The sequence below is a fragment of the Sturnus vulgaris genome, chromosome 2, assembly GCF_052056855.1.
Source record: "Sturnus vulgaris isolate bStuVul1 chromosome 2, bStuVul1.hap1, whole genome shotgun sequence".
Taxonomy (NCBI): domain Eukaryota; kingdom Metazoa; phylum Chordata; class Aves; order Passeriformes; family Sturnidae; genus Sturnus; species Sturnus vulgaris.
In genome coordinates this window covers 1043842-1071833 of record NC_142244.1, presented here as the reverse complement: position 1 = coordinate 1071833, position 27992 = coordinate 1043842, and the positions used below count along the sequence as shown (strand labels likewise).

Genomic DNA, 27992 nt, shown 5'->3' with positions numbered 1-27992 from the left:
AACGTTTAGAATAATTTTATTAAACAATCGTGTTTTACATGTCATCAGACCTAACCCCTGAAGTGCAAAAATGTTTCTGAGGTATTAAGACTGGAGGAAAACAGGCACAGTATTGGTTGTTAGGGATACTGCCTTACAGCACAGTGGAATTTGCAAACAACAGGCCTTTATACAGCATTTGCAGGATCAGAGAAAACTGAGAACAAGACTGTATTTGTCTTTAGCCTTGAGAGCCAAAAAGCCCTGATCATTAGCTAGTTCTGTCACATCAGTGAAGACACAGACACAGTTAACACAGGATGATGATAAATATCAATGAGGTGTTTCTAGGCCAATATGTACAGTACATGAAAAATGAAATTTAACTGCTGTATGTGTGACCAAAATCCCAACTGTCTATCCAGTCCAGCTTAATATGTTGTGTCTATGGTGGCCACTCTAGTACCAGCATTTTTGTCTACACAGGCAAGCCACTGCCTTGTGCTCCTGTTTGAGGGCACCTGTCACTCACACTCACTTCGGGTAAATCTGGTGTTCATCAGATTAACAAGAGGCAACAGTACAGTACTGCTTACAGCCTGTCATCATTCTAGTTGCCCTCTTCCCCTCATCCATGCAGTGAACAAGTCTAACTCATACAGAAAATCTGCTAAAGAAATAAGCACTGATTGATGACTCTTCATGTGGAAAAGAAAACTTTATCTGAGAACTGAAAAACTCACGGGACAAAATTTGCCCTTAACAATTACTATATTAGTGAGAGTTTTACTCTGTTGCCAAATTGTGCTCCAAAAATAATTTTCTGTGAGGAAAGTTTGGGCAATATTTGATACATGATATCTCCACAAGCCAATGGAAGATATAGTAAAGAAAATAATTCCAAATTACAAATACATAAAAGTCACCTGTTCCAAGCCTCTCTTAGGTTATTTTTAGCCAAAACAGCTGAAAACAAATTCCTCCTGAGACATATTTATTTCTATGAAAAATGTAATGACAAAAGAGAAGTTAGCGTTATCTTACTAGGTGTTTATGAACTTATGAATTGTTCTGAATATGTCAGCCTTTGTATTAAAGTGGTATATTTGGAAAGGTTCTCATCTGCAGCCTCTTCAGCTTTTAGACCTTACTGTGCAGATGAAGACATGAGCTCTATTGTCAGCACATTCATGGGCAAATGTCATGCAGTCTGATCACAAACACAATTGAGATTCTGAACATTTTCTAGGCTCGTTACCAACATCACTGCTGCTTACCTACACAACATCATCTAGCATATCTACAGATAGAGAATAGCTGGAACAGAAGCTGGATACCGCTGGAGTGTTGTCTTAATATTACTTTTTAATGGAATCATATTTCACAGATCAGAAAGGCAACCCCAAACAAAAAGTGCAAACAAATCATCACTTTCAGTTGAAGACCGGGTTCCGGATGCCACTCAGGACTGAAGTGTTGGGCCAGTTTCTGTGCAGAAGGGTTAGAGAACATACAAAAAAGAAAATGCTTGAAATTCCTAGGACAACAATGCCTGAAATCAGCGCACTGGTGACTGTGTTCATCTGGAAAGGAGGTCCGTTTGGATGAGCTGCAAGGAGAAGAAAAATTCTCAGGTAAGATCTGGTTTTATTTCTCGTGAGTGCCAAACACTTCTGCCTTCCCTTTCCAACACCCAATATACTGTATATTTGCAATGAAGGAGGTAAAACTAACTGCACCTCAGAATGAGCGTTTGTCTACTTGGATAAAGCTTATATAAGTACATTTTGAAAACAGTTATTAATTCTTCCAGTATAAATCATGCTGGGGAATAAAGACATTTGCCTTCTAAGGCCTTATCCCTCATCTGCTAGTGACCAACCTTGATCTGTGTTACTCAAGGCAAGATTATCATTATCCAAGGACTTATCCAAGTACTAGATGTATAAGGATTTGTGGCCTAATCAACTTAATGAAACTATTTCTTCCCCACTATCACTATCTACATTTAAATTCAAAGTTTATATAAATCAGCAGACATGTCTGGCACTGGATATCGGACATTCTGGAAGCTTGTTGTACACCTTCAGAAAGGGCTTCTTAATATGTTTATCAATTCTCAGGTAGAAAAGGTGACATATTTAATTATTGCAGTTCAGCAAGCTGTTCATGGACCAGTTCTGAGATAACGGGCCACATACATCCACAGCTGGTACTGTTTTTTCCAGCAGGAGGGGAAAAAAAGCATTTGAGTACCAATGAGCATTTGCCATTACCAGTGCTGGAGAGTGAGGTGAAATGACAACACAGCCTCCATGTAAGAAACCAGACTGCACCTCCCAGAAGCAGCCACCTGCCCTCAACACCGTTAATTCCACCCTCCTCACCCAAGCTGAAAGGAAATCAACACTGTTGATCTGGTTACACTCCCCTTCCCAACACTGTGCTGCTTTCTGACTGCTACAGCACGAATCTCAACCCACTCTACCTCTGTGCTCTCCATAGGCAAAGGAAAGGCTGTTGCTCCGGGATGGAGAGGTTGGTGCTTTTGTTGGATGGGAAGGAAAGGTGGCAGCCATTAACACAGCAAACTGTGTGCAGCAAATAAAGAATCTGCTTTTTATTATTTTAATCATATCCATGGGTAGAAGCACACCAGGGAGTAATTAATTACAGGGAGAACTCTCCATGACAGAAAACAACAGTAGCTGCTTTTATACCTTCTTAATTGAGTAAAGAAGGGAACAAATAGTGTTAGAGTTCAGAGAACAGGATGGATTCTTTGTTCCACTCAGTCCTGTTATGAGGAAATACAAGGTGGAAGGGCCCAACATACCACCTGATCATCCTTTCTTAGCCATCAGCCACTCCTTGTTACCAGCAGAGAACAGTAACAGATAGGCTGGAACAAGAGTACCAAGTGCCCAAAGGAAAAACACCCTAAAACTTAAAGAGCTGGCTTCACCTGCAGCCTATTTCCTTCACTGGCCTAGCAGGGCACAAGTTCTATCCAAGTTTCTCCACAGGCTCTTTGTGTGGTTAAATGCTAGGAGAACAGGAGCTGAAGCTCTGACCAGCTGACTTTCAGATGTGAACCAAGTTAGACTGCACCATAATAACAATTTTCCTGCTCTACTCCTGTGTGGCATGGGTAAATTTTACTGCTTAAGTCTGGTTGTGCATCTAGTAGCTATAACATGCTCTTCACCCTCATATGGTGTAGCATCAGATCTTAATTTCAATTTCATCACTGCAAGTATAAGTTTCAATGTAGGTGCTGCTGGGTGCACAAATTAAACTGAGAATTCCATACAAGTGCTTTCTTTTCAGAACATGTAAGTATTGACTCATTTGAGCAACAAAAAATATAAAAATAAAAATATGAAAAAAAATCCCAGTGCATAGATATTAATCAAAATGGTTCATCCTCAGTTCTGCTTCCATCAAAAACCCCCTCTTATGTCTCTTGGAATTCTGATTAACTTACCAAGCTGTGAATTGTTGGTTGGCGTCTCATCTATATATATAAAAAAAAAGGCATGTATTATATTTTTAAAATATTTCTGCTTATCTCCTCCCCTCTTGCAATACAAAAACCAATAGTTGTAGCTTTATTTTAAAAATGCATCAGCTCTACTTGCCACATTGACTAGGAGCTTTTAGCATCTCTGTTAAAATACGGACAATAACATTAATTGCATGTCATTGCTTCATTTTTAATATCAGGAGATATTAAAATATGAATTAATTTTTTTAATGTCTTGTGGGGAAAAAAACACCACCACCTTAAATCAGGAATCTTTTAACTGAAAAGGTGACCAGTTCTGTTTATGCATGTTATATGTAAGCACCTTCTTTTAACCATATTATAAAATAGCTCCAGAGAAAAAAACTTGAGTTTTACAAGAAAAAATATGTCACAACCATAAATTATTACAAAAAAAGCTCTTTTAATCATGCTCATTTTCCTCTTTGCAGTTATGTAGTGGTTTTATATTCAGGGTAACATTTGTATTTTGTCTTCAGTTTTTACTTGCTTTACCAATGTCCATTTCAGAATTACATTTCTTGTCACTGTTTTAGGTTGTTTTTGTGCAATCTGTAAGCACAGCTGACGTATATATTTGTTTTGAGCAGCTGTCTCCCAAGCTTAAGTGAGGCATCCATCAAAAGCTACATAATTTTAACTTCACAAATAGGTAGTTGCTTTGTTTCCCTACAGAGACTAAAACATTTTCTTCTGTGTACGTCTCCTGCAATGACTTATTTAGATTAAAAAAAAAGAATAATGTTTCTCTGAGAAGAGCCAAATGTAGAAATATGAGTTCAGAAACACACAGGAGAAGGACCATCACTCTTTTGCAGCAGCACTACTCAGTTCCTACCAAGGCAGTAGCATCAGCAGCTCCACTGCCAGAACAGCTGGTGACAGGTCCTGGGGAGACCTGGGTACCTTGAGGAGCCTCTGCAGGTGCTGGTGGGCACAGGTTAGCCCTGGGACAGCTGCAGCCCTACCCTAAATGAGGGAAGTGAGGGCCTGAACATCTGTGCAGTCCTACTGCTGGCATATGGACCGTGGTGAGCCAGGTGCAGCAGGTTTTATGGGCTCTGGACAAACATATCTGTGCTAAAGCTAGACCAGAGTTGGCCTTGAAAACAGTGTGAGTACTTCCATGCAGCATCACATGAGTGCAAGCCAGCGCTACACCATGGTATTATTTATCCAAAATTTACCTAAATTTTAAAAAAATTATCCAAAATTATCCAAATTTATCCAAAATTACTCATCATCCAGATAGTTTTGGTCAAGTTCTTGTATGATCTTCCCTGTTTTAGTTTGTTAACTGTAGTATTCATAAACCTCCTGATTCTTAATAGCTTATTTGCACAATGGGAATTGACAGCGGGACTAACTCCCTCTTTCTGATCCAGAAGAAAAAGGGAAATGCAAGTGAGATTGAGGAACTTGCCCAATGCCATTCATGAAATTTGTGGCAGAGTTTAGTATTGAATCTCATATTTTTTCAAGTGCTTCCCATTAGACCATCCTTCTGTCAGCTTGAGCAGAATACTCCAAAAGCACACTACAAAGATGGAGAAATCAAAAAAGGCTTTACCCACCCACTTTTAGAATACACCTAAAAATTATTTTCCTTCTTTTAGCCTTATTAATGATTTTATTTAAACAACCTCAACAGTTGTCATGAAATTATAAAATTGTTTATCCTTTCTTTAGGACCATTAAACATCCATCAGATCTCTTTGTTTGATGCTATGCAGTACTTAAAGGTAACTGATAAGTATTCTTTTTTTTAATTGTAAAGATAGCATTCACAGCATTTGAATCATGAGCTATATTACCTACCAGGGGTTGCTCATATAAGAAGCTGTATCTAGTTTCCATTCCTTGCCTAAGGCAGCATTACTCCAGCATGCTTGTTTGGCTGAGCAAATCCTTCATTCATTTCCCATATGTACTCATGTATGCAACTTTGAAGTTAGTTCTTCTCACTTTTTCTTGACTAATCAGATGGCAGCAAATGGGATCATGTATTATGCAAAAAAATCCACTCATTTTTAATGCAGAAATGCTGCTCATAACAGAGCCCAGTAGTTCTAGAAATGGTCTCTTGTTAGGTGGTTCCCCATTCTCGAGGTTCAGTTGCTCTCCTTGTATACAGTAGTTGTAACTACTTGGCATTTAAAGGAGGATTTTATTCTTAAGTTTTAAATTAGTTTTCCTAGACCAGGTTCAGTCTACTCTCAGCATCCTAAACCTAGGATTGCTGAAATAATTTGTTTAACTGCAACTATTTATGAATATCTGTAATTCATAAAACTTAAACAGGAGTCACTTTTTTTTTTCCAGAGACTGCAGGTTACATTTAGAGCTGCCTTTTGGTTTTTTTCCTAAAACAATTGGTAATAAAGATGAAAATATGGGGATTTCACTCTCAATTCAAAGCAGTGGATTTTGGCCCACTCTTTTAAATTTAAAATGGTTTTGTCCCATTTCTTTCTTATAGCTGAATCTAAGAATAGTATGCATTAATTTTAAGCAACACGTAGATAAAAACCCAGAGGGAGCTGGAAGAAATACTGAATAGAAAGTGACAGTGAATATTCATTATCCATCCAAATTAAATTGCAGCAGTGAACACAGCAACTTAAATTCTATTATCTCCAGTGAAATCTGACAAAAAAAGTCAACCCACTGAGTCTGGACTTTTATAATGGCCTTATATGTATAACAGTATCCCACAGTGATTTTATTGGAGGAGGAAGCATGTGAGAGCCAAACAAAAATAGTAGCTCAAAATTTGCTACCAAACAAAGTAGTAAAAAAATGTAGTAAAAATACTGAGCAGTAGTAAAAAAATACCGAGCAAACTCACAGAGAATTCACCCTTTAAGTCACTGCAAATTTACATTAAACTGCAAAATATTTCCCCAGGTTTCTGAAATTCCTGCAGTCCATAGAGAAAGATTGTTTATTCCTACCACTCCTTGTAATGATGGGGCCAGCAGAGATTACAGCATTGCCAGATGTGCTCTGAGGGTGCCAAGTTGTCCTTCCACCAGTGTCTCTTCTTTCTCTGTTACTGCAGATCTGAGTGGTCAATCAAAACAATCACAGATTGAGAGTGCAACAGAATTGTGGCCTTTTTGTGCTTCCTGGTGTAATATGAACTCTTTGGTAAGCAATACTACAACTTTGATTTTATTTCTTAATATGCATTAAGCTACTTTGCAATAAAAAACATCTGCAATATTGCCTATAAGTGCATCTTATAAATTCCTGGCTTGCCATTTTATTTTGCCTCACTTTGTTTACAAAACTACATTGCTGTTGTGTACAAGATCCATCTTATAGTATATTAAATTTTCAGTAGTTAATTTCCCAAAACTATGTTTACAGACAGTTTTCCTCAACAAATCTCTTTTGCTTGACAATCCCTATTCTAGCAAGCTTCTGGAGTGAGAGTTTGCACATCTTCCATGGAGTTCTAAATAACAATGACACGCTAAAATGATCTCCAATCCCTGGCACTCTCATCTGGAATCCGCCTTTAATATTGGTAACTTATCATCTACCTTTAATCTAGGGTACTCAAGCATGCTCCAAACACGAGCATTTCTTTAGTTTCAGCTTCTTGTGAAAGAACTTCAAAAGCCTCAGAACATAAATTGAATGCAAAGCTAACTATGTAAATGTGTAACATAAAAACATAACATACAAAATTTCAGGAGTATACTGAACTGGCCGCACTTTAAAATTCTCAATGGGAAGTCATTCAGTAGGAAACACTGCTGTGTTCTGAACACATCACAGAAGTTTGTGTTTATATATTTATTTAAATGTTTCTGTTTCCAAAATATTTTTGTTTTTCCTGATGCTCCTAAAATTAGTTAATTTTAAATAGACATAACCTCACTAATTTCAACAAAAGAGTAGTTTTCAGATGATAAGGGAGATGATAAACTCTAAAGAGCATAGTAGTTTTTTCACCATGAGAAACTTGAGAAATTTTCCTTGTCAGTATAACAGCACTTCCTATAGCTTTAATTTTTCCATAAATTATATTCTAAGATATTTCTCTAGACTGTGATGATGGATACCTTACTACTATACTAAGAATATCAACCCAAAAGCCATCTCAGAGCTGTTACTTCTAAAAATTAAGGACCACAAGGCAAAAAGGTAATTTCTCATGTATTCAATAACCTGTGTTTTGCAGGTCTAGTATTATTTTATCTCCAGAGGACAGTATTTATTTCCATATTCTTCATTAGTTATTTCACATTCCTTCAGACACAAAAAACAGTCTTACTTCAGTCACTACAAGTCGTTCTCATTCTGTGCCATCCAAACTTCCACAAAACTCGTATGCAGAACTCCAGTGTGCCTATTTTATATCCAGATAATTACGACTTACTGGCACAAGGAAGGGGCAGTCATCTGCTCTGCACAGCTTTGTCACACAGTGAAGGAAGACCGTGGACATCTTCTGGTTCTTGTGCTTCACAAAGCGAAACACCTCAAAGGAAAACCGGCCCATTTGACTCTTGCCGTTTTCAATTATGGTTGTCTGTGGATCCTTGTCACAGCTAGTTTTTGTAGAGAAGAGTGAAACTGGGATGAGCAGCTCTGTTAGTATTTTGAAGCTCTTAGCTGAGAAGAAGATAGCTTAAGCAGCAAGTTCAACACCAGTTCTTTGGAAAAGAGCACAGTGCAAATATCTGCAGACACAATCTGCCTGTTAGGCTGCAGCTTCCTGTGCTGAAACACATTCCTACAAAAACAGTTTTGTTTCGCAGCACCACAGCTATAACCAAGGTACTATTTAATTCCAGTGCTCAAGAAACTTGAGACCTGAAGAAAAAACAATCAGGTATGCTAACCTAGTATAGACAGGTAACTCAAACGAAGACAGTACCTCTCCAATAGGTATCACAGATAAAATTTAATCTGATATATGGCTCAAGATGTTTTTCAAAGTTCCAATTCAAATAAATGTTATAACTGGGAGTAGAAATAGGAGCATCTATTTATATTTAATCATTTGCTTAACTACTTTCCTGGACTGAAGTCTCTGATATTTCACATCACTGTCATTCACCCTTGGTAAAATAAAGGCCAGTTTAGCCATCCACTTTAAGTGTTTATATTATCTCTAGTAGAACTACTTTGGGTATATGCTTTTCTACCTTCATAATTCTTATGACTTGGAACCTGCATCTATGTTTATGTTCACACACAAAGAAGTTCTGACATGTAATCTATAAGCCTAGCCTTTGGTCCTGCCTACTACTAATGCTTAAACTTTCCAGGCAGTTTAAGACACCACTATTGAAGAGATTTATAATTATTTTTTTAAAGAAGGACCAACAAAATTCTTTTTGTACAGGATTTGCACAGGACCTACCTGAAAAAAAGGTCATATCGAAGATCATCACTAGGATTGCCAGATGGTGTGGTGTAACAGTAGTCCATCAAAACATTCCACCTGCACAGGGAGTAAAGGGATAGATGAGGAGAATTGGCAATGCAAGCGTGGAGGGGTGTGAGTGAAGTGAGATGAAAGGACAGTACAAAAAAGCACACAAACAGCTAATGCAGGCTGTCACAGTGAGACTGAGTTACTGTATTGAACAGGTCATATGCAAGTCATCACATTTATTCAACTACTTAGAAGATTAAACAGCACAACATAACAGCAGAATTTTATAAATCAAATCATTTGGTTTCCTGTAAGTCAACTACCATATCAACACACAGTCATACCTCCTCTCAGAAATCATGGCCACATGGGACTAGAAATCAAAACCAGCCCACTTTTAAAAGCCCTGAGTTAGCTCACTTAGTTCAACAAGTGCCTTTTCTTAAATACAAGTAATACAGAATTTAAAGTATAATTCAGGAAAACTTTCATAACGGGAACTGCAGAAAAATATGCATTCACTGCCAAGGACATGACACCCTCCAGCTGAGAGCAGTGATTATTGAACACCAACCATTCTTTTGAAATACAAAAAGCTAAGAGGAAAGACAGATGCTTCTAAATCAGATAAGTAACAGAGCTGAAAAGCAAGCAAGACAAGAAATAACACCCCTTATGGTACCTGCCATCAAGGTTGGTTGCTCTTACAGCTGCATATATTTTGGTTTTCAAAGGTAAACCTGTACTTGGAATAAGGAGTTGCTGGCTGTAGGTTGAATCCTGTAAAACAAACATTGCCTCAGTTGTAACAAATTCCACTCTAACAACCCATCTGCATCCAGACTCAGCTCTCAGCAATTTTTCTGACCCTCTATGTAGAATGATTGTTTACTTTGTCCTCTGTAAGGGAAGAAGCAAAAAACGGTGCCAGAGAAATTGCCTACAAGTTTGTCTGTGAAGACTGACTTTGCCCCATGCAACGATTTGGGAGAATATATGATTTAATAAGGTGGTTTGATCAGTGATTAAAGAAAACATATAATTCATTGACACTTCAGTAAGTCTCCCAGAGCTTATAGGCAAACATAGGACCTACTCTGGTTTTCTAACAGAAGAGCTTTACTGGGTTGTCACACTGCACTCTTTCCCAGGAAAGGTTACTAAGGTTATTTGAATTAGTGGAGATAGCAATGCCATGAGATGTTATATATTTTTAGCTGTAATCTGGGGGAACAAAGACATTCTGTTACGCAAAGTGTAGTTTCTATGGAAGCTGGCTTGTTGAAAACATGTAACAAACATTTTCATTTAAATTTTAGTATTTTGAAAGAGCTGTTTCAAGAAAGCAATATTCAACATAAAAGTTGGGAATTCCCCATATACTGCTACTTAAACGTAGCTGCTTTAACGAGCCTTTTTGTTCAAAATCTAAACCATTAACGTCACTTTAGCAACAAAGCCATGGAACAGGTCTGTGTGACAGATACTAATTGAGAATATCAAAATGCACTATCTGGTAAAGTCACCTATGTCAAACACATTGCTAATGCAGATAGCACAAGTGACTCGGCATTGTTGAGATCTCTTGTCAAAGGTCAAAACACTCAAAACATATGAAAAAACCTGGAAAACAGAATTTCAACCAGGTTCATTGTGGCAAGCGAGACCTCGGCAAGCAGCAGCTGACAGCAACAAGGTTTACACCAGAGATCAAGTTATTTTTTTCAAAGATAACAATGCCAAAATTAACAGCATGCCCAATATCTCATCTGTGCAGTATCAGGGGCCTTCAGGTAGGTTTGCCTTCTTTCAAATTAATTATATATTTCTATAACATTTATCTCTACCACATTTTGTTATTGATTAAAAAGTGCAAGGCCCTCACTATTACACTCCATAGTTGCTCTTTTATTCTTTGAGAGTAGTTTTTATTCATTTAGACAGATGTTTGCAAAAAGGCATAAAAGCACATAGCCACTTAGGCTCTGTGAAAGCCCATTAAACATTTTGCTATTAAACTCTGAGTCTATCATAACAGTTCTTAGCTTTCCTAACAATGTCAGGTACTAGCATCACAAAGTAAATCTAAACAACACTTTGCGATGGAAGACAGAGGTAAGCTAAGAAGAGGAAGAGTCAATGTTAAGAAATAACACTACAGCTAAATTTGGAGAAAACAGTGGCGTGCAGTCAAGAAGCAGATCTGTACACATCCCCTCTCTAATAGCAAGGGTGGATGTGAGCCTTGAGGCTCCTCCCAAAACCAGGACTGCTAAAAGGGATCAAATGAGCCCACAAGACAGCAGGTGTTCAGAGGGAAAGATGCAGGCAGTGCACAAGCTGTCCATGTATTTATCCAGCCCTGGGAAGCAAAGCAGAAGGACATATCCACCACTGGAATCTGCCAGCCTTAGCAGTGTCATTCATGGCAGTACTATGCGCTAGGGCTACTAATGTGACTGCTGTCAGGATGAAGAGATATCGCTGTTCATGGTCAACTTGCAAGCTTACAGGGGTGGGCAGGATGAAAGCACATTTTGGCATGGGACATCTGAGGAGAAAATTTGCTCAATATGAGCCTCAATAGCATTTATTCCTGTTTGCTGAATTGAGCCCTGGAAAGGCAGTGGTCAATGCTTGGCTTGACTGAGAAATTTGCCTACCCTCATTCTGCCCCATCTTTTTAATCACAGGTTTATTTAAAAATGAGAGAACTATAATCAGCATTTTAACAGATTATAGGTTGTTATTTGGAGCTCTGCTCTTTCAAACAAACATGATTTTTTAGAGTATGCCATTGAAAAATGTCCTGTTGCAATATTTATAGCTCATTATGTTCAAAGCATAAAGCATTGACTTTTAAATCAGTTGCATGAATTATAACTCAGCAACATCATGGCATGAATAATAATGCAAAAAAAATCGGATTCATAATTTACAAAAATGATGCTTGATAGATTGAGAAATTGATATTTAAATCAGGTATTTAAAATGTATGAGTAAAAATTTTAATCAACACAAAAATATAATTTCAGGGATTAATATTAAGTAGAGGTCCTTGCATTTTTCATGTTTTAGTGTCACCAACCCATTTTACATGGTAAAAGCTTTTACAATAATGCCTATTCAAATTATCTAAAACATAAGGAAGAAGCATTGGATGAAAACTCTTATGATTATTAACCCTTAAAATCTTTCAAGTCCACACCATAAGGCAACATCTACATCAGGCTATAGATTTGGAACTTATACATCCTTCACAGCAATCACAGATGATCGAAACACTCTGATGAGACTTGAACATAAAAATATCCCAAAGTGCTACAGTTCATTGCTATGGGGATAGGTCTGGAATATTTTTACAGAATACTATAGAGTACTCTCTGTTGAAGCACAAAGCACCTATACACACACACAGAAACATAATAAATGCAAACAAAACATGCATTCTGGAGTATTATTGTTATGGCTACAATTGATTAGTCACATGGCACTTCCAACTGAAAGCCAGAGCTGTAAATTGAGGAACTGTATAAATACAGGACAAAAAGACAGTAGCTGTCCTCAAAGACCACCATATGAATACAAGACAACAGGTACATGCAAACAAAAGGAAAAAGGAATTCAAAGATGAAAGATGCCTGGAAGAAAGGCTTGGCTCATGGGAGGAGTGGAAAGGAAACAGCAAATTTTGAAGAGGTCTTTGGTCTGCTAAAACAGTTTGTATCCACATAGCACAGAGATTAATTTAGTCCAGGTAATGCTGTGTTTTATACTCACATTGTAAAGCAACAAATTCAAAGTGCTGATAAATGTACCATTGTTCTCTCTTACAGAAATAGCAGCTGATGACCTACAACAGAACCAGAAACCAAAAGCAATCATGAAGATACCTAATTTTTGTTTTCGCATACTTCAGTGAGCTTTATCATTAAAAAAACTCAATGAGTCATAACACAAGGAGTTAATTTATTCATTTGGGTTATAAACTTCAGAAACAGGAATTTATAGTGGAAATACTGACAGTCTTAACTATGCAGAAAATAATGGATGCTACTTGAAACATGAATCAGAAAAATAATAAGCAGAGAAGAAAAGTGACAAAAAGTAACTCACTTTACATGATGTACAAGGCTTACTCATGGAAATATTTTCTCTTGCATTCTATATTTACAAGCTTACAAACTATTTCATGAAGAATTTCTCTTTTTTCTGCTATAATTTTTCAAAACATTGAATTTTAAGGGAAGTTTTACATTATCTAAGGGTCTCTTCATAACAGCAGGTCTTCATAAATTATATTATCTCATATAATGACGCCACAGAATTTTCTTTTTCCTTGCAACACTTTTTCTTTTGATGCTTTTCCCTTACCCTTTACTCTTAAGCAGACAAAAATTGCTATATGGACAATGCTGTTATGGCATGCACATATACATGCTTACACAAACATGGGGATGAAACACATAGAAATGAAGAAGCACACTTACGAAGCGAGCTGGGTATTGTTAACCAAGTACTCCAGAGGGTAGCTACAGCTAAATTTGTACAGAAGCCCAGGCAAATAGCTGATAATCGTTGGTGGGTCTGGTGTATCAATATAGCCTGAAACATTTCCTATCTGTACCACTGAGGTATTTCCATAAGCATTGATACCTCGAGCTGAGGATACCTATTGAGTAAGACAGAACATTATTATTAGTTGAAGTGTGGAACAAAAGAAACTTAAGGACACTGATGTTTAACCCATAATTTACACTGAAATAGCTTCACTAAACCTTCAAAAATTAATTTAGTTTAGTAACATCTTCTCTGTGTTCTGTTTTTCACCTCCCTGGAATCATGCGTATAAAATTCACAAGCTGTATCCCTGTTCTTAGAAAGGACTTGAGCAACATTTGAAAATAATTATGAATCTTGGAAGCATATTTTTTGGTAAATACTTTTTTTTCTCTACATTCCCAATGAATTCATGCAACTTATTGGGAAAAACTAAAGCAACTTTTCCATTGCTGTTAAAAATTATTACCTTACAACGAGCTTCAGTAGCCAATAAAAAGGCCAATACACAAGCAATTTTGTTCACAGAAACAATATTCTCTCACTGTTGAGCTTTGGTTTGGACACATTCAAATATAAGATACTTTATGAGCAGACACAAGCTAAATAGTTGAACTTTGAGTGAGTGGCTATGTTAATATTATACATTTCTAAATCTTAATTATAAACACTAAACTGTCAGAAATTCCAAGCTAATGCAAACTTAATGCCAATGCAACCTAAATTGCATCCACGGGCACGTTCTATTCTGTATTGCTCACAGAAAGTGCAGAGTCTGCAAGGACAAACAGCCCTCAAGAAAACTGAGGAATACTTCCCTCCTGGTATCAGCCCATCCCCATTCCATCTGTAGCTATCAATCTGAATAAGGGGGTTTGAAAACAACTGAGAAAGCAGAACAAATTCCTTTCTCAGTAGGCACATACACCACAGGGCAAATTAGCAGAGCACTGGACTTCGACTGCAGCACTTCTTTTGTATAACTGTATTAGCAAAACAGATGGTCTCAGTAGCTTTAAATCATGGTTTCTCAAAAAAACATTTCATTATGGAAGAATCATCCTGAGGTGCACATGAGTTATAATATTTTGCAATAAGTAGCACAGGACACACAACAGGAACTTTGATTGCTTTGTCTACTGAAAGCACACCTAAAAGACAGAAACAGGTGTGCATTTTGCCCATAGCATGCTTAGTAATTTTCCAAATGCCACAAAAATGCTGAAAATAGAATTTTCCAGAATCTGAGTTTCGCCTAAACAGTACAGGCTAAAGCAGTAGAGTCAACTACAGCTTTGTTAACTTCCTCACCACTCTATCCCTATAGAGTAGAAAGCTGAGTCTGCTGTATTACAGAAAGACCTGGGTTTCAAACACGTTCTGCCTGAACAGTTGTCTTTCCTTTACTTTTATTGAAAATTATCTTGAAGGTCTTTGCTGTGAAACACTGCCAAGAAATGCAGGATATTGTAAAACTCTGGCATGGGGAACATGATAAGAGATGCTCCCTGCTCCTTTTTTGTCTTCGTTTAGGGCACAGCATGAATAAACAGAGAGGATGGGGGGAATATTTTTGGTTATATATAAATATTTTTGGAATCTATTTTTAGCAGCTGATACTTTGTATTCAGTGCAGCCTGGTGGGGGACTTCATGGGGAGCTCAATTATTTGGACTTATCAGACTGGGGGGGTCTTTTTGTTTTGTTTTTTAAACATCAAGCTCTTATGATCATGATCAAATTGCAAGTTCAGGGAGTTCACAAGGCGACCAGCTACACAGGAACAGGAAGAAGTTGCTTCCTGGAAAATTCTTCTACTGAAAGTCATGGAGGTGCTACAGTTGGAAAAGAGAGTCTTGAATTGGTTGAACTGGATTTTGTTGACAGGGATCAAGTACAAATAAGAATTCTATAGAGAATAAAAGCCTTGAAAATAATACATTTTTAAACTTGTTTTTTTAAGCTATCCATAGGCACTTTGATATCACTCACCGTGATACACACAAACTGTGAAACTCTCCACTTCTGCAAAATCTAAGGCATGGTCAGCAAGAGTTTTAGAAACACCTTGGAAAAATCTCATTCTTCCACTGAAAAAATACTTAAATCAAAATTATACTTTCTAATCAGAGGACAAACGTGTGTTCCACCATATTTTCTCAGTGGTAATCAAGTTAAGTTACTAACTTTCCCTGGTTTTCTTTGATGCATGCAATATGTTTCTAACTGGATAAGACAAAGTAAATATAATCTATGAAAGACACAACGCTGTCAAGAGCATTCACTTGATCCTACGTGTACACAGCCAAGCTATAATTTTGCTTTGACTTGGTCTTACCACTAAAGTGTTTCCACAAGATTCCAAAGTACTCAGATTGATGATGAAAATGACCACTGCTGGAAAGGTGTTGTTATTGATGAAGCCCCTGCAGTGGGCATTCCCATGTTTCCCATTCAGTGCCAGATCTGTCTCGGAATAACCAGAAAAAAGAACTGTGCAAAAATTTATCTTCATAGTAATTGTCTGTACTCCACAGAAAACATTGATATCTCGCTCAGCTGCAAGAAAAACACAGGGAAAGACATTGTAAGAAGATTTGAAGGAATCATCATACAACTATTGTAGCAGTTAGTCCAGGGTTGTGATTTCCAATCAAATAAATTTTTAGATCTCAGTTGCAGGAAAATATTGGAATATAAAAGTAGGAACTGAATTAGTCTGAATAATAGATTTGACTCTTTAACTTCACTAAAGAAAAAGTCAAGAATTAGTATAGTAACATAGTGTAACCAAGTAAGGAATACATTAATCCCCCAGCAAATCTTGTAGTAGCACATTCATAAAATGAAACACTGCAATAGAGTAGAAAACAGAAAGTGGTTAAATATTTGGAGTCTGATTAAGCAGCCTCCTCTGGAACAGAAATTTCCAGCAATTTTGAGGAATTGAGAAGGCCAAGCTCTGCCTCCCGGCCCACTCTGGCATAAAACCTGGATACATTTTTCTGAGTTATCTAGAGTCTACTTTGTATGAGATCACAGTCTCTGGCTGTGCAGACTTTGAAGCACAATCAACAGCATATCAGAGTAATTATAATCTCTCTAAAGTTGGTTTTTCCTCTATTTTGGGTTTGGGTTTTTTTTTTTTAAAGAACCATCAACTTGAGCTTTAATGAAAAATCAGTTGGCTCTTGAAAGACTATGATCAATACCACAAAGCATCTTGCAATCTTTCATTCTTGCATTATGACAACACAAAAGACCTAGAAAGAAGCAGCTGTTAAAAGTGACGAATTTTTGAACCACAAAAAACCTGTCTTCTGACAATTTGACCTTTGAAATAAAAGTTGTGAAAATTTTTATGTACTGAATAGAAAAGCATCAGGTTCAGATACAGGCACAAGCAACAGATTGTTTTGCTTTAAAACTCTAACATTGCTCTTCTTTAAGGTCTTCTTTGCCCACAGATGGTTGGGGGGCTATTCTGGTGCTTCCCCCAGTGCTTTACAAAAATACATACTGCATTGTGTTAAAAACAGACATTACTCCTTTATAGAACTAATTTATTACATCTGCTTAAAGATTAAGGGCTATTAAAAATTGTAGAACAACTTCAGTCAATACTGTACCATTAAGCCTGCTAAAGTGAATTGTTTCACTGTATAGTCACAGCAGAGTGGAAATGAAATTTCCATTACAATGAACTAGTTCTTCCCCCGTGGTACAGGAGCACAAGCAGTTTAATTTAGACAGCTTTAATGGTGGCTTTCGAGCTAAAACAATCAAATGCAGAAAATAACAGGCCAAACTCAGTCAGACCTGAGCCAATGCCACGATAAATGCTAATCACTGGGTGTAAATTTGGGCAGAAAGGTACCGGAGGCAAGACAGGAGTTGAAGTGATTTGGCATGAAATTCTCCTGGTTTGTACACAATTATAATCCCACTAATGTAATGCACAAAGATCAGGAAGCAGCATGCCTTGATTTTCGCAGCGGGAGGACTATTACGATCCATTTAATGAGTGTATGAAGGTAGAGGGCCCAGTACAAAAAGGGGAATGGCCAAGTGTGCATTTATGCTTCCTTAGACTGATGCACAAACAGTCAGATTGTAATGAATTGCAGGATGTAAAAGAGGCATAACTCACTTCAAGCCTTTCCTAAAAGCAGAATAATAACTTTACCAATTAATTTACCAAGACTGCTTGCACAATTATCATTTGACACTATGGGAAATGAGACCATACCATACAAAACCAACTTTTGCATGAAACAGAAGGATAAATCACCTTTCCAGGCTTAACCTTTTCTTCCCACTACTTCATGAGGAAGTATTGCTGCCAAATTAGTCCATTCTGGAAATAAACATTTTTTGCTCAGAAATTTATCTGAAGCCAACCCCAAACAGATCTAATGCCCTCTTAGACGCTAAATATCTAGCTCATTTCTTGACCATTTGGGAAGGTAAATATTATTCCTATATAAGTTAAAAGAAACAAACAAACAAACAAAAGTATTTGCATTCCTGCATTAAAATCTTCTGGTTTTCTGAGTCAGAGGAGTGATGGTTTGAAGGCTACAGCACCCAAATGATGAAGCCTTAACTATAATGGCCTCTTTGTCACTGAGTTTCTATACAGGCAAACCGCTTGGTTTCTTTCTCACTCAAATCACACTAGCTCTCTGTAGCCAGCCGTGCTCATGGATGTCTCTCAAGCAAGAGTAAAGCTCAAGAGGTACTCAGATCCTACAGTAGCAGAGACCATCTTGAATTATGGGCAGATGCTGGGAGCTCCACTGCCCACTTCTGCTCTGTTACTCCTCCACATATTGACACCTCATCCCAGGGCAGGCAGCAAAAAACTCTCAGAGGGCAAGAGTTCCACAGAATAACACGGATAAAAGTCATTCCATCAGAAGAGAATGAAAAGACCTGAGTGGTTCAAAATCAGTTTCTCCTCATGAATCTCCTCTTTGATCAAATCACTGATTTGGTATTGAATTAAAATGCATAGTGTATGTGAAAAAGTTGCAACATTTCCTCAGTCCCTACTAAGTTCTCAACATGTACTTAAGACGAGAATCCCCAGAATCAAAACTGCATGTCCCAACAGTAGGCAGACTGCTATGGCTCTGTGCCCCAGAAGCCTTCTAAAAGCTATGCTTTACTGCAATGCAGAACTAAAGCTTTTTCCCTAGTTTTTTCCTATGTAAGCTCCCTGAATGACGGCAAGATCTAATAATAATATAATTATATATTCTCTAGAACACATCCAGCTTTGGCACAAAAAAAAACACTGCATTTTCAGTCTACCAAAAATGGGACTATTTTTCCTTCGTTCCTGATGACTATTGCATACCTGCACTCTAAAATAAACCTTCAAGCTGCAGAAACAAAAGTTCTGTCTGATTGTCATCCTATTTATGCAGCACCACTCCTATGCAAGAAGTCACCTCAGCGATGAATGATAAAAGCACAAACAAATGAAAAATAGATGAGCTCCGTAGTTCCTCTAGGAAGGCTTCAAAGAGGACAAACTCTTTGTTGAAGACAAATTCTGGTTCTTATCAACATTTAAAGGAAAAGAGGGGACAAATTCAGCACCCAATGGCTACTCTGGTATCTGTACGCCACCCTTGGAATTCCAGCTGACAGCAATAGAGTCTACTTGTGTGGAACAAATAAGGAACAAGAAGAAAATCTATCTGCAACCAGGTTCTGTGAGTAGTATCTCAGCCTGGAAGATAGCAGTTTTAACATGTTCTCCCTTTTGAGTTCTCTCTCACCTCTCCCCTTATATCTGAACCCCAAGGGCCCTGAGGCAGCATCCCCAAAACCACAGCCTGAGCCAAGTGCTGGGGAAGCCAGCAGAGGAAGACTGAGCCCCTTCTCCCTGCAGAGGCTCTCACCCATCTTCAGCAGCCTCTCAGCTCCACTAGTCCAGCCCATTACATAGCAGACCCTTCTGCATATTGAAAATAACACCTGTCAAATTTGGGGCAAAAAGGGCTCCTGGCTTTTACCTCCATCTCAGATGCACAACTAACAAACATAATTATTATTCTTTCCTAGCTCTCAAAATCAGCAGTAAGACTGTTGATTAAATCCCAGCCTTTGAATTTTTGCTGCCTTCGATAACAAACAAGAAAAAGCAGGACTCTGCTCTTGGCTCCTATGGCCAGGGAGGGGTGATTAGAATTTACTTTTAAAAAAATCTGTTTGATTGTAACCTAAACAGATTTTCTCCCAAGTCAATGAGATTTGGCAGACCTGGAATCTGATACAACTCATTTTTATGAGGCAGAACTGCAAGAGGTCCCTAAATACCCTCAGTAAGAGATGAATTCAATTCACAGGTATCACATTGCAAAGAAACATTGGCACAGAGCAGGTGCATAAAATGACCAGAGAAAAAATTTAAAACACAGAAAGAGGAACATAAACTTCCCTCTATTATAAAACTTCCTCTATTATAAACTTCCCTCTTCCCTTGCAAACCTCTCAAGAAGCCTGAAACAGGGGCCAAAAAAGTCACAATTTCATAAGAAACTCAAAAGGTAGCTCTGAAGCAGGTGGGCAAAATTCACTCATGCTTCAGAAGCAAGCCTGTAAAAATTGATGCCAAGAAAGGAAAATATAATATCACATATCATATCTCTGTATATATATATAAGTAGCTTGTGAAATACTCAGCTAAACTGTGATTTTCTCAGGAATGGATACAATATATTTGATCTTCTTTGCATGTCTTATTTCTCTGTTCTTCATGTTCATATTGATTAAGTGGAAAAGAATCAAACCCACTGTTGGTCCTTATGTCAACAAAGCACCTAGAGGTGTGATAGTAACACAGGAATCAATAAACAGACTTTCAGCCTTCTGCTGACTTAAGTTTAATAAAAGAGCTGACCCTTCCTGACAAAAAAATCAAAACTTTTATTATTCAGAAAGCAACAACAGGAAGGGTATTACAGTGTAATACTACACTGAGTGCTCATTACTGAACTATTCAATTCAATCACTACCTCAGAAAAACAAGATGTAAGAGAGACAGTATTCACAGCCTTCTTTTTATTATTATTCTGCCCAAGATACAACTGAAGTAGGAAGGATAAGCAATGTAATAGAAACTAAAAGGATCCTTTGCCTGAGTAAACCCTGATACCATGCCACTAAGATTGACATCTCATTTCTATTTCTCATTGTACTAACAGCTCTGAACATGCAATGTCCCCAAAATGACTTCGTTCCCATTTTCTTAAAGAAAGGAAAATACATCATCCATAGATATATCCCATTGCTTCACCTGTCCCTAGCCAAGGACTTAGTGTTGAAGTAAGGCACTAAAATTTTGCCTTCAAGTTAATTTTGTTTAAAATAGATACATATTTCTTTATTTTACTAAAAGGATATAATTATATGCTCTTAACCAGGAAAAGGAAACTATAAAACCCAAACATGAAAGAAAACCCAGTCAGAAGTGTGAGAGTGTTAAATCTATAGAGAACATTTACAACAATATGAGCTCTGGTGAATGTCTTGGACAGTTTAGAGCTCTGGCAAAAGCAGATCAAGCCCCACTGGTGAGTGGGGAATTGTTTCCCTTGCTACCAGGATGAATTTGACCCATTGTGCAATTAAGAAGAAAGTAAAGTGCAGCATTAGGCAAGTTCATTGTCACAAAAACAATTAACACTCACTCAATGTGGAGTCCTGTCCCCAGGCTTTAGACAGATTTAAAGCTCTGTATTTAAAAATAAGCACTGCTTTGAACCAAGACAATAAAGAAGCCTTTGGAAAAAAAGTCTATTAAGTACTTACCAGGAAACCTGCTGTGGAGGTTAGCATCACAGTTGTAACCATTGAACTGAGCAGTCACTGGAAGCGCTTTAATCGTCAGCAGGAGCAACAACCATACCTGTTCCATTGCAAAACCTAGCAAAACATTAAGTGGTTATTACACACATCTGTTCAGTGCATTAAAGATGCTTACTGCAAACATTCTATTGCTCAGGAGGCGATGGTCTCCAGCAAAGGAGCTAGGGATAAAGCTCACAAGTTTGTGGGAAAGAGGTCACAGACAGCAGGACCCATTTCTCTGCTCCTGAGTAATGTGTAACTCCTATTTACTTCTACAACTTTTATTCATAACTTGTGGCAAAATAAAAGGTACTCAGGGGTAGTAGAAAAAGGTTTTTTTTAAAAGAAACTAAAATATATTGATATATTAGAATTGCTTGAATATTTAAATTCCAACTGTTTTATGATATTTCAGTGTAAAACTTTCTCGAGAAAGACATCTTGCTAAAGTAAAACTTGTTCCAAGTCATGGAAAATCATAGAGATAAATTGCTAGTACAGCAATTCTCAGGCTCAAGATCCCAGAATAAAAATCAGTTCATATCTATTTGCCAAACATTTGTTCTTTGCAGCACAAATGCAATTAAATTGAGCTTACACAAAGAGCTGCTACAGACACTTGCATCTATGTGAATTGTATCTGGCAATCAGAACATATGAATTTCTAGTGTTCTCAATAATAATTCTTTTTGAAAGAAAAGCTCCAAGGTATAATACCTGTGGTATTTACCACAACAAAAAATACCCCAACTTCTTATACATGTCTGTCAAAAGCATCCCAAAATATTGAGATTTTTGTCAGTGAATCCAAGTGCACTAATTTTTTGTTTGGTTTATTTTGTTTGTTTGGGTTTTTTATATATGTGAGATTTTGTCATTCTAGAGAATAAAGCTGCTGATGTGGACCCCAAATGTGGCAATGCTCTCCATTTTCCTAGACAGGAACTCAGCAATTCTAAGATTTAGGAAATTGCTTCCTCTAAGACTACAGATCACCTTTCTCCAAGGGGATAAGGAACACGTGCAAACTCCAGGGATGTAGCACACCTAAATGCAGCCATACCTGGTATGGCAAGGGACTGTCCTGCATTTTGAGAAGAGCTGGCCACAGCACATGGAGAGAACGTTTGAAACAAACCCTCACTCTTTGGATTTTCCAAGGCTACACAGCAGTCTGAGCTACTTCTCCTCAGTAATGCAAAGGCTTTCATTAATTTTCAAACCACACTCATTTAATGCGCTGTGTTGATAGAAAGACCCTTAGAGGACACTCCCACATCCTTTGTCAATGAACAGATCAACTCCAACAAAACGCTGACCCAAATTCTTATAAGAAATCAAAGGTAGGATCAAGTGTACAGCCAATGATTCTTGTGTAATTCTGCTTGGAAGTACATGGAATAAAACAAGAATTGGAAACACCAGCTTTCAGCTAAGCATGTACATTTGGTGTAACTTTTGCTATTGCCACATCCAAAAGCAGCTCTCTCACCTAATTCTTCACAACTTTCTCAATGTGCAAGTTACAGCAACAATGCAACCGCCTTTTTGTTTCAGATGGATACTAAATTCTAAACAAAAAACATTCTTTGACCCTTAACGCTTTTTCCATTAGATTCCTGTGGAGGTTGACAGCACTTGCAGCTAATGTTGATGAAGAACTGTGAAAACATAAGAAAGAAAAAAAATTTCCAACTGGGTTGCTATGAATCTTCTGTATTTTCATGATCTCTTCACCCTGTCCATCACTCTCAGATGGAGAAGCACAGCAGTGTTTTGTTTGTTTACTATGAAAATTCATACATCATTTTGAAAGAAACATCTTTTCCTTCAGAAAATTGGCATTTCTCCAGTGTCCTGGAGCCTTACCTCTATTTGTACAGCAGTTACATCGATAAGTGGGTATTACTACTCTCTTGTACATGGGCTGGTTTCTGATGTCCATTACAATGGGATATATCAAGGGCAATTTACCAAGATCTAAATCTGAGTTTAATTTTCTAACAGCTACAGTGGTTTTCTGCTAGTAAAAAAAAAAAATAAACCTGTTTGAAAAGAGTTTAGTGAAAGATGCCACTGATAAAGCTGTAACTATTATTTTAGATGAAAAGCCAAACTTCACAATAAATTCTAAAATTTTAAATATTAAACATAATTTATACTGCTGCATTTTGGAGGAAGGATAGATGAATGCTAAGGAACAAATCTGAATTAAGACATTAAGTATTTATAGCGTAATTTCTCTAGCTGCATCCAGACCAATTCATATTTTACCACAACTAATAATGTTCTACTTGCTTTTTGGCTATTGATTCATTTGCATATGGATCAACATGCAGATCCACATCACCAATTGAGCTGACTCCTGCTGCTTTTGGTTAAATAAGCTAGGACCATGCATTATTTTTCATTTCTCAAGAGAACTGCAGGGCTAAAAAGCACCCTGAGAGGTCAAAATCACTGGTCTGCCCACCCCAGAGACAATTAAGGCAGCCATTCCCGTTTTTCCAGCCTGGTCTTAAAGGCCCCTAGGAAGCTATTTCTCAACAGAAATTTCTAAACCTCAGCCCCTCAAACATATAAGGCATCCTAACCGAAAGGTTTGTACCATACTGATATGGCTGACCATTTAATACAATTAGAGAAACATAAAAGTTTTATCAAAATAATAACAGGAGCACATTATTATTGCTGGCATACGAATATGAAACTAAAAGTCCATGTACAAACCCATAAAATAGCATGCAAGTGTCAGGAATGGGATGATTTATAATCCAGGAGTGAAATTCATGAGGAAGATATCTCCCTTTTTTTCCTTCATTTAGTATACAATTTTTAGTATGTTTTTTTGAAGAATGCAGTTCTTGGTGGTTAAAAAAAAAAAAAAAAGGCTTCTTTGATCTACAACAAACATATTTGGCTGTTAAAAAGACTTCCAGGATTAAAAAGATGCCAGCACATACTGGGAAATCTGACCCTTTCTGCTCATTAAACTCTTAGACAACAAACCCATACCAAGTTTCACTGAGGTGCCAAGACTCAGGCCGTACTGTTGTGTACTGCACACATCACTGAACAGTACAGAGGCGTCAGAGATGCAACATGCAGTCCTCACTTTAATTGTTATCACTTTACAAAGGCCTTGTCCCTGCTTTCTTAAACTTCACCATGTTAGAAAACCTGCAGAGAATTTCCAAGTAAAGATGTTTATGATTTAAACATGACAAGCTTTTGCAGTCAATCTAGGAATTTAATTCCACTGAGAAGCTGTAGTTTGATATTCATTCCCACTTCTTTCCTCTGTCATGACCTGATATTCATTTCTCTTCTTTCCCATCCTCTCTAAAAAGATCTTCAAAAATTTTCCATTGTCAACAGCATTCACTGATTCAGCCCTACATTTTTATTGAAATGCATCTGTAAGCCAGCTGCAGCTTCTGAGTACATTATTATTTCAAATATTCCTCCTGTATTTTATTTAACTTCCCATAATCCACTGCTTATTCTCAATTTTAAATTCACAGTGTGTGGTAGTTCAGCAGAATAATATGGTGTTCTTTATGCCTTCTGACTGGATGCACCTTTCAAAAAGAACAGTTAATAGTAATAATAAAAATTTCAGAAAGAAAATTATAGATGTGATGAGCACATAATAAGCTGGTAGCACACTTATAAATGTTTTCATATATATCTAGTGTACCTAGTAACTGTCTAAATCTTCTCTAGCAATGTACATTAGGTATCTACAAGTAATGGAACAGAAACATTACTTCTGTCCATAAAAAAATTTTCAAATTATCATTACATAGTTCAACAAGTCCATCTGAGTCATCTCATGACAAAATAGTCCCTTGTCCTTCTGGCTAGCATTCATCTTTCTGCCTCACTCGCTTCTGCATGTGAATAATTGTGAAGTGTATTTACTGTGCCACTGTCAGGTCCTCCAGAACTACTTTGTTTCTAAACACACGAGATCGTTTGCCATCATTTAAAAGTAACCCAGTGAAAAAAAAAAAACAGAAGAATACTGCTCTATCTCAAGTTCTTCAGTGGAACTTTCTCTTTTAGCTTGTACATCCTACTGAAATCAAATTATCCAGATCGTTTTCACTATCGCCTTCCACGTTATATCCTTGGGTCTTATGATGCAGATAAAACAGGACTTGGATCTTTACAGCAACTGTTTTAAAGATAAGCCTATCAAAAGGTGATAATTGCCTTTTTTATAAGGTTTTTTTAATAGAAAAAAAAGGGAAATTGAGATGCAAAGAACTTTAAGACACATTTCAACTACAAAATTTCTCTGTGGATAATCTTTGGTTCTGAGACTTTGAAACACATATAGCTTTTTTTTTTAGAGCGTGCCATCACATTTCTGACGCCTAGCAAAACCTGCAAAATGTAAAAAATAAATATATATAGATATACACATATATATGTACATGACAAATGCAAACACAGAGGCACACACATGTGCCTTGAAGTTCAACAGTTTCCTACTAAACCTATGAACAGCCTGTATGTTCCCAAAATTACAGTATTTGAGGGCTCAGAGCAAATGTAATCTGACATATATGAGGAAATAATAAAACTAAGTCAGAAATTAGTGCACCTCAGATTGTACAAAATTGGTTGATTTTTCATACATGGGAAATGTGAAAATATTTTTGTTTTAAATAAGTAAACTAGTTTCTCTCGCAGCTAGTTAGAACACAGCATATTTTTGTAGACTGAATGAGAAAGACCATGATTTTAAAACACACATTAGTCGGGCAGAGACTGGCCTTCAGCATCAATTATGTGGCCCCAGAATGACCTGTATGTATTTGCTAGTCATATTTTCCCCTCAATTCTTGAGATTTATAAACAAGAATCCTGAACTAGCTCCATAATATATTAGATTTGTAATTAAATATTAGATCAAAGCTTGGAACACCTCCTTAATCAAAATTCTACCAGAGCCAAACAGGAGCTTTCCCTGACTAATTCTGACTAAAGTCTCAGATGCCAAGATGTTTTGTGAATCAAGTAGGTGCCTGTACAGTCCAGGGAAAATGAGACTGGAGAAGAAATTTTTGCCATTTTTGAAAAACAAAGCTTTTACTTTGGTTCAAAAGTGTAAAAAGTTCTAGTGTAAGTTCTAGTGTAGGTTGAGTCCTTTTGCAATAATCTCTTTCACAGAGCAAAAAAGCCAAAGGATCTGAGAAAGAGGTGTTAAGTTTCCACAAAAGGAAGCCACATCAAAATCATTAGACTTTAATCTGAAATACTCAAATTTTCATCAGCACACTACAATGGGCAACTCATATTCAAGATCATAAAATATTTATATGGAAGCAATATACATAGTGTGCTTATGAATTGAAATGAAATAATAATTCTAAACCCTGCTGAAAACCAAAAGGATGAAAACCTACATCTGCTTCCAGAATTCACAGCTCAGTATTTTTTGTGACTCTTATTACTGTAGTGAGAAATAAATGTGTGTGTTGGGTAAATAATAGAAGCCTTACAGCCATGCAGAGCTCTTGAATCTAAAAAAACAGGTGTGTTTAGAGAGAGGCACTAGCACATGTCCATCTGGAGCTCCATCTCAGAGCCTCAGACAGGCAAAAATCCAGCTGAGACGCTTTTTCTGCCTGCCTAATGACTAGGGAAATTTAATTGGTGTACCATACTGCAAAAACGCTGTTTAAAAAAATACCTACCTTTTAACACTTCAAAACATTCCTAATAAACTTTTAAACATTGTACCTTAGTATGTCTTTATTTTTACAACCAGTCCTTGGATGCGCTGAGATTTTTTTTTAATCTAGTCTGAAGAGATACTAAGTTAACTGAATATTTACAATGCAAGAAGAGAACAAGTGATCAAGTGAGTACTACACCTTTATGAAATATTTCCAGGAGATTTATACAACGCAGCATAATATATTCTTCCAAGAAGACAGATTACTGGGGAAATACAATTTAAAAAGTATAAATAAATCTAAAACTGTTCTTTGTTGAACAAGCCACAGATCCTGACTTAATAGGTCTATTTAAATTTATTCACTTGCAAGTGTTGAGGTCATGGAGCAGGATGTTTACCTACTATTCTGTTCTAAATAAATTTATTCTAGTGTTTCCTACATCCACTAGTGAAATAATATTCTTCAAATGCGATATCTTCCCCTTATGCTGTTCCCTATTATTTTCACCATAGCTCTGATTAGTGATGGAACAGTTGAATTTTAGTCTAAATATTGCCAGAATACTTCCTTTTCTGTCCCATAAAAGCAGCCTCAACAATATGTTTATATCTCTCTTTCAGACATTTATTTTAACAACCTAAGAAAATGATAGCTTTTTTCAAATCATGTTAATCATATAATACAATAAAAGTACATAATTATGTATGTGAGAGATAAGCTAAAAAATCTAAGTCTCTGTTTGAAATCATGTTTTCAAATCCATGGTTCACAGATACCTCAATAAAGTGTGAAAACACAAATCAGCTTTACGTTCTACATATAGACACGCACAAAATTGCATCTCCTGAGCCTCACAGAAAAGATTAATTTCTATTCTATTCTTCTAACCTGCAGGAACTAACCAGTGTTTCCCACAGGACATATCGTGCAGATACAAAGCACAGAATGCTACCAG

The 27992-nt window shown here is 37.0% G+C and overlaps 1 protein-coding gene across 1 annotated transcript; it reads right to left on the bottom strand.

Annotated features, from left to right (window-relative positions):
- Positions 1–27986, bottom strand: ZPLD1 (zona pellucida like domain containing 1). The gene is made up of 11 exons (XM_088156426.1): positions 27926–27986; positions 21306–21419; positions 15820–16040; positions 13412–13593; positions 12702–12774; positions 9604–9701; positions 8907–8987; positions 7917–8088; positions 6481–6589; positions 3467–3496; positions 1–1588 (listed from the first exon to the last, which is right to left on the bottom strand). The coding sequence occupies exons 1-11, from the start codon at positions 27957–27959 to the stop codon at positions 1413–1415; spliced, it is 1290 nt and encodes a 429-aa protein (XP_088012552.1). The 5' UTR covers positions 27960–27986; the 3' UTR covers positions 1–1412.
- Between the last annotated feature and the right edge of the window lie 6 nt (positions 27987–27992).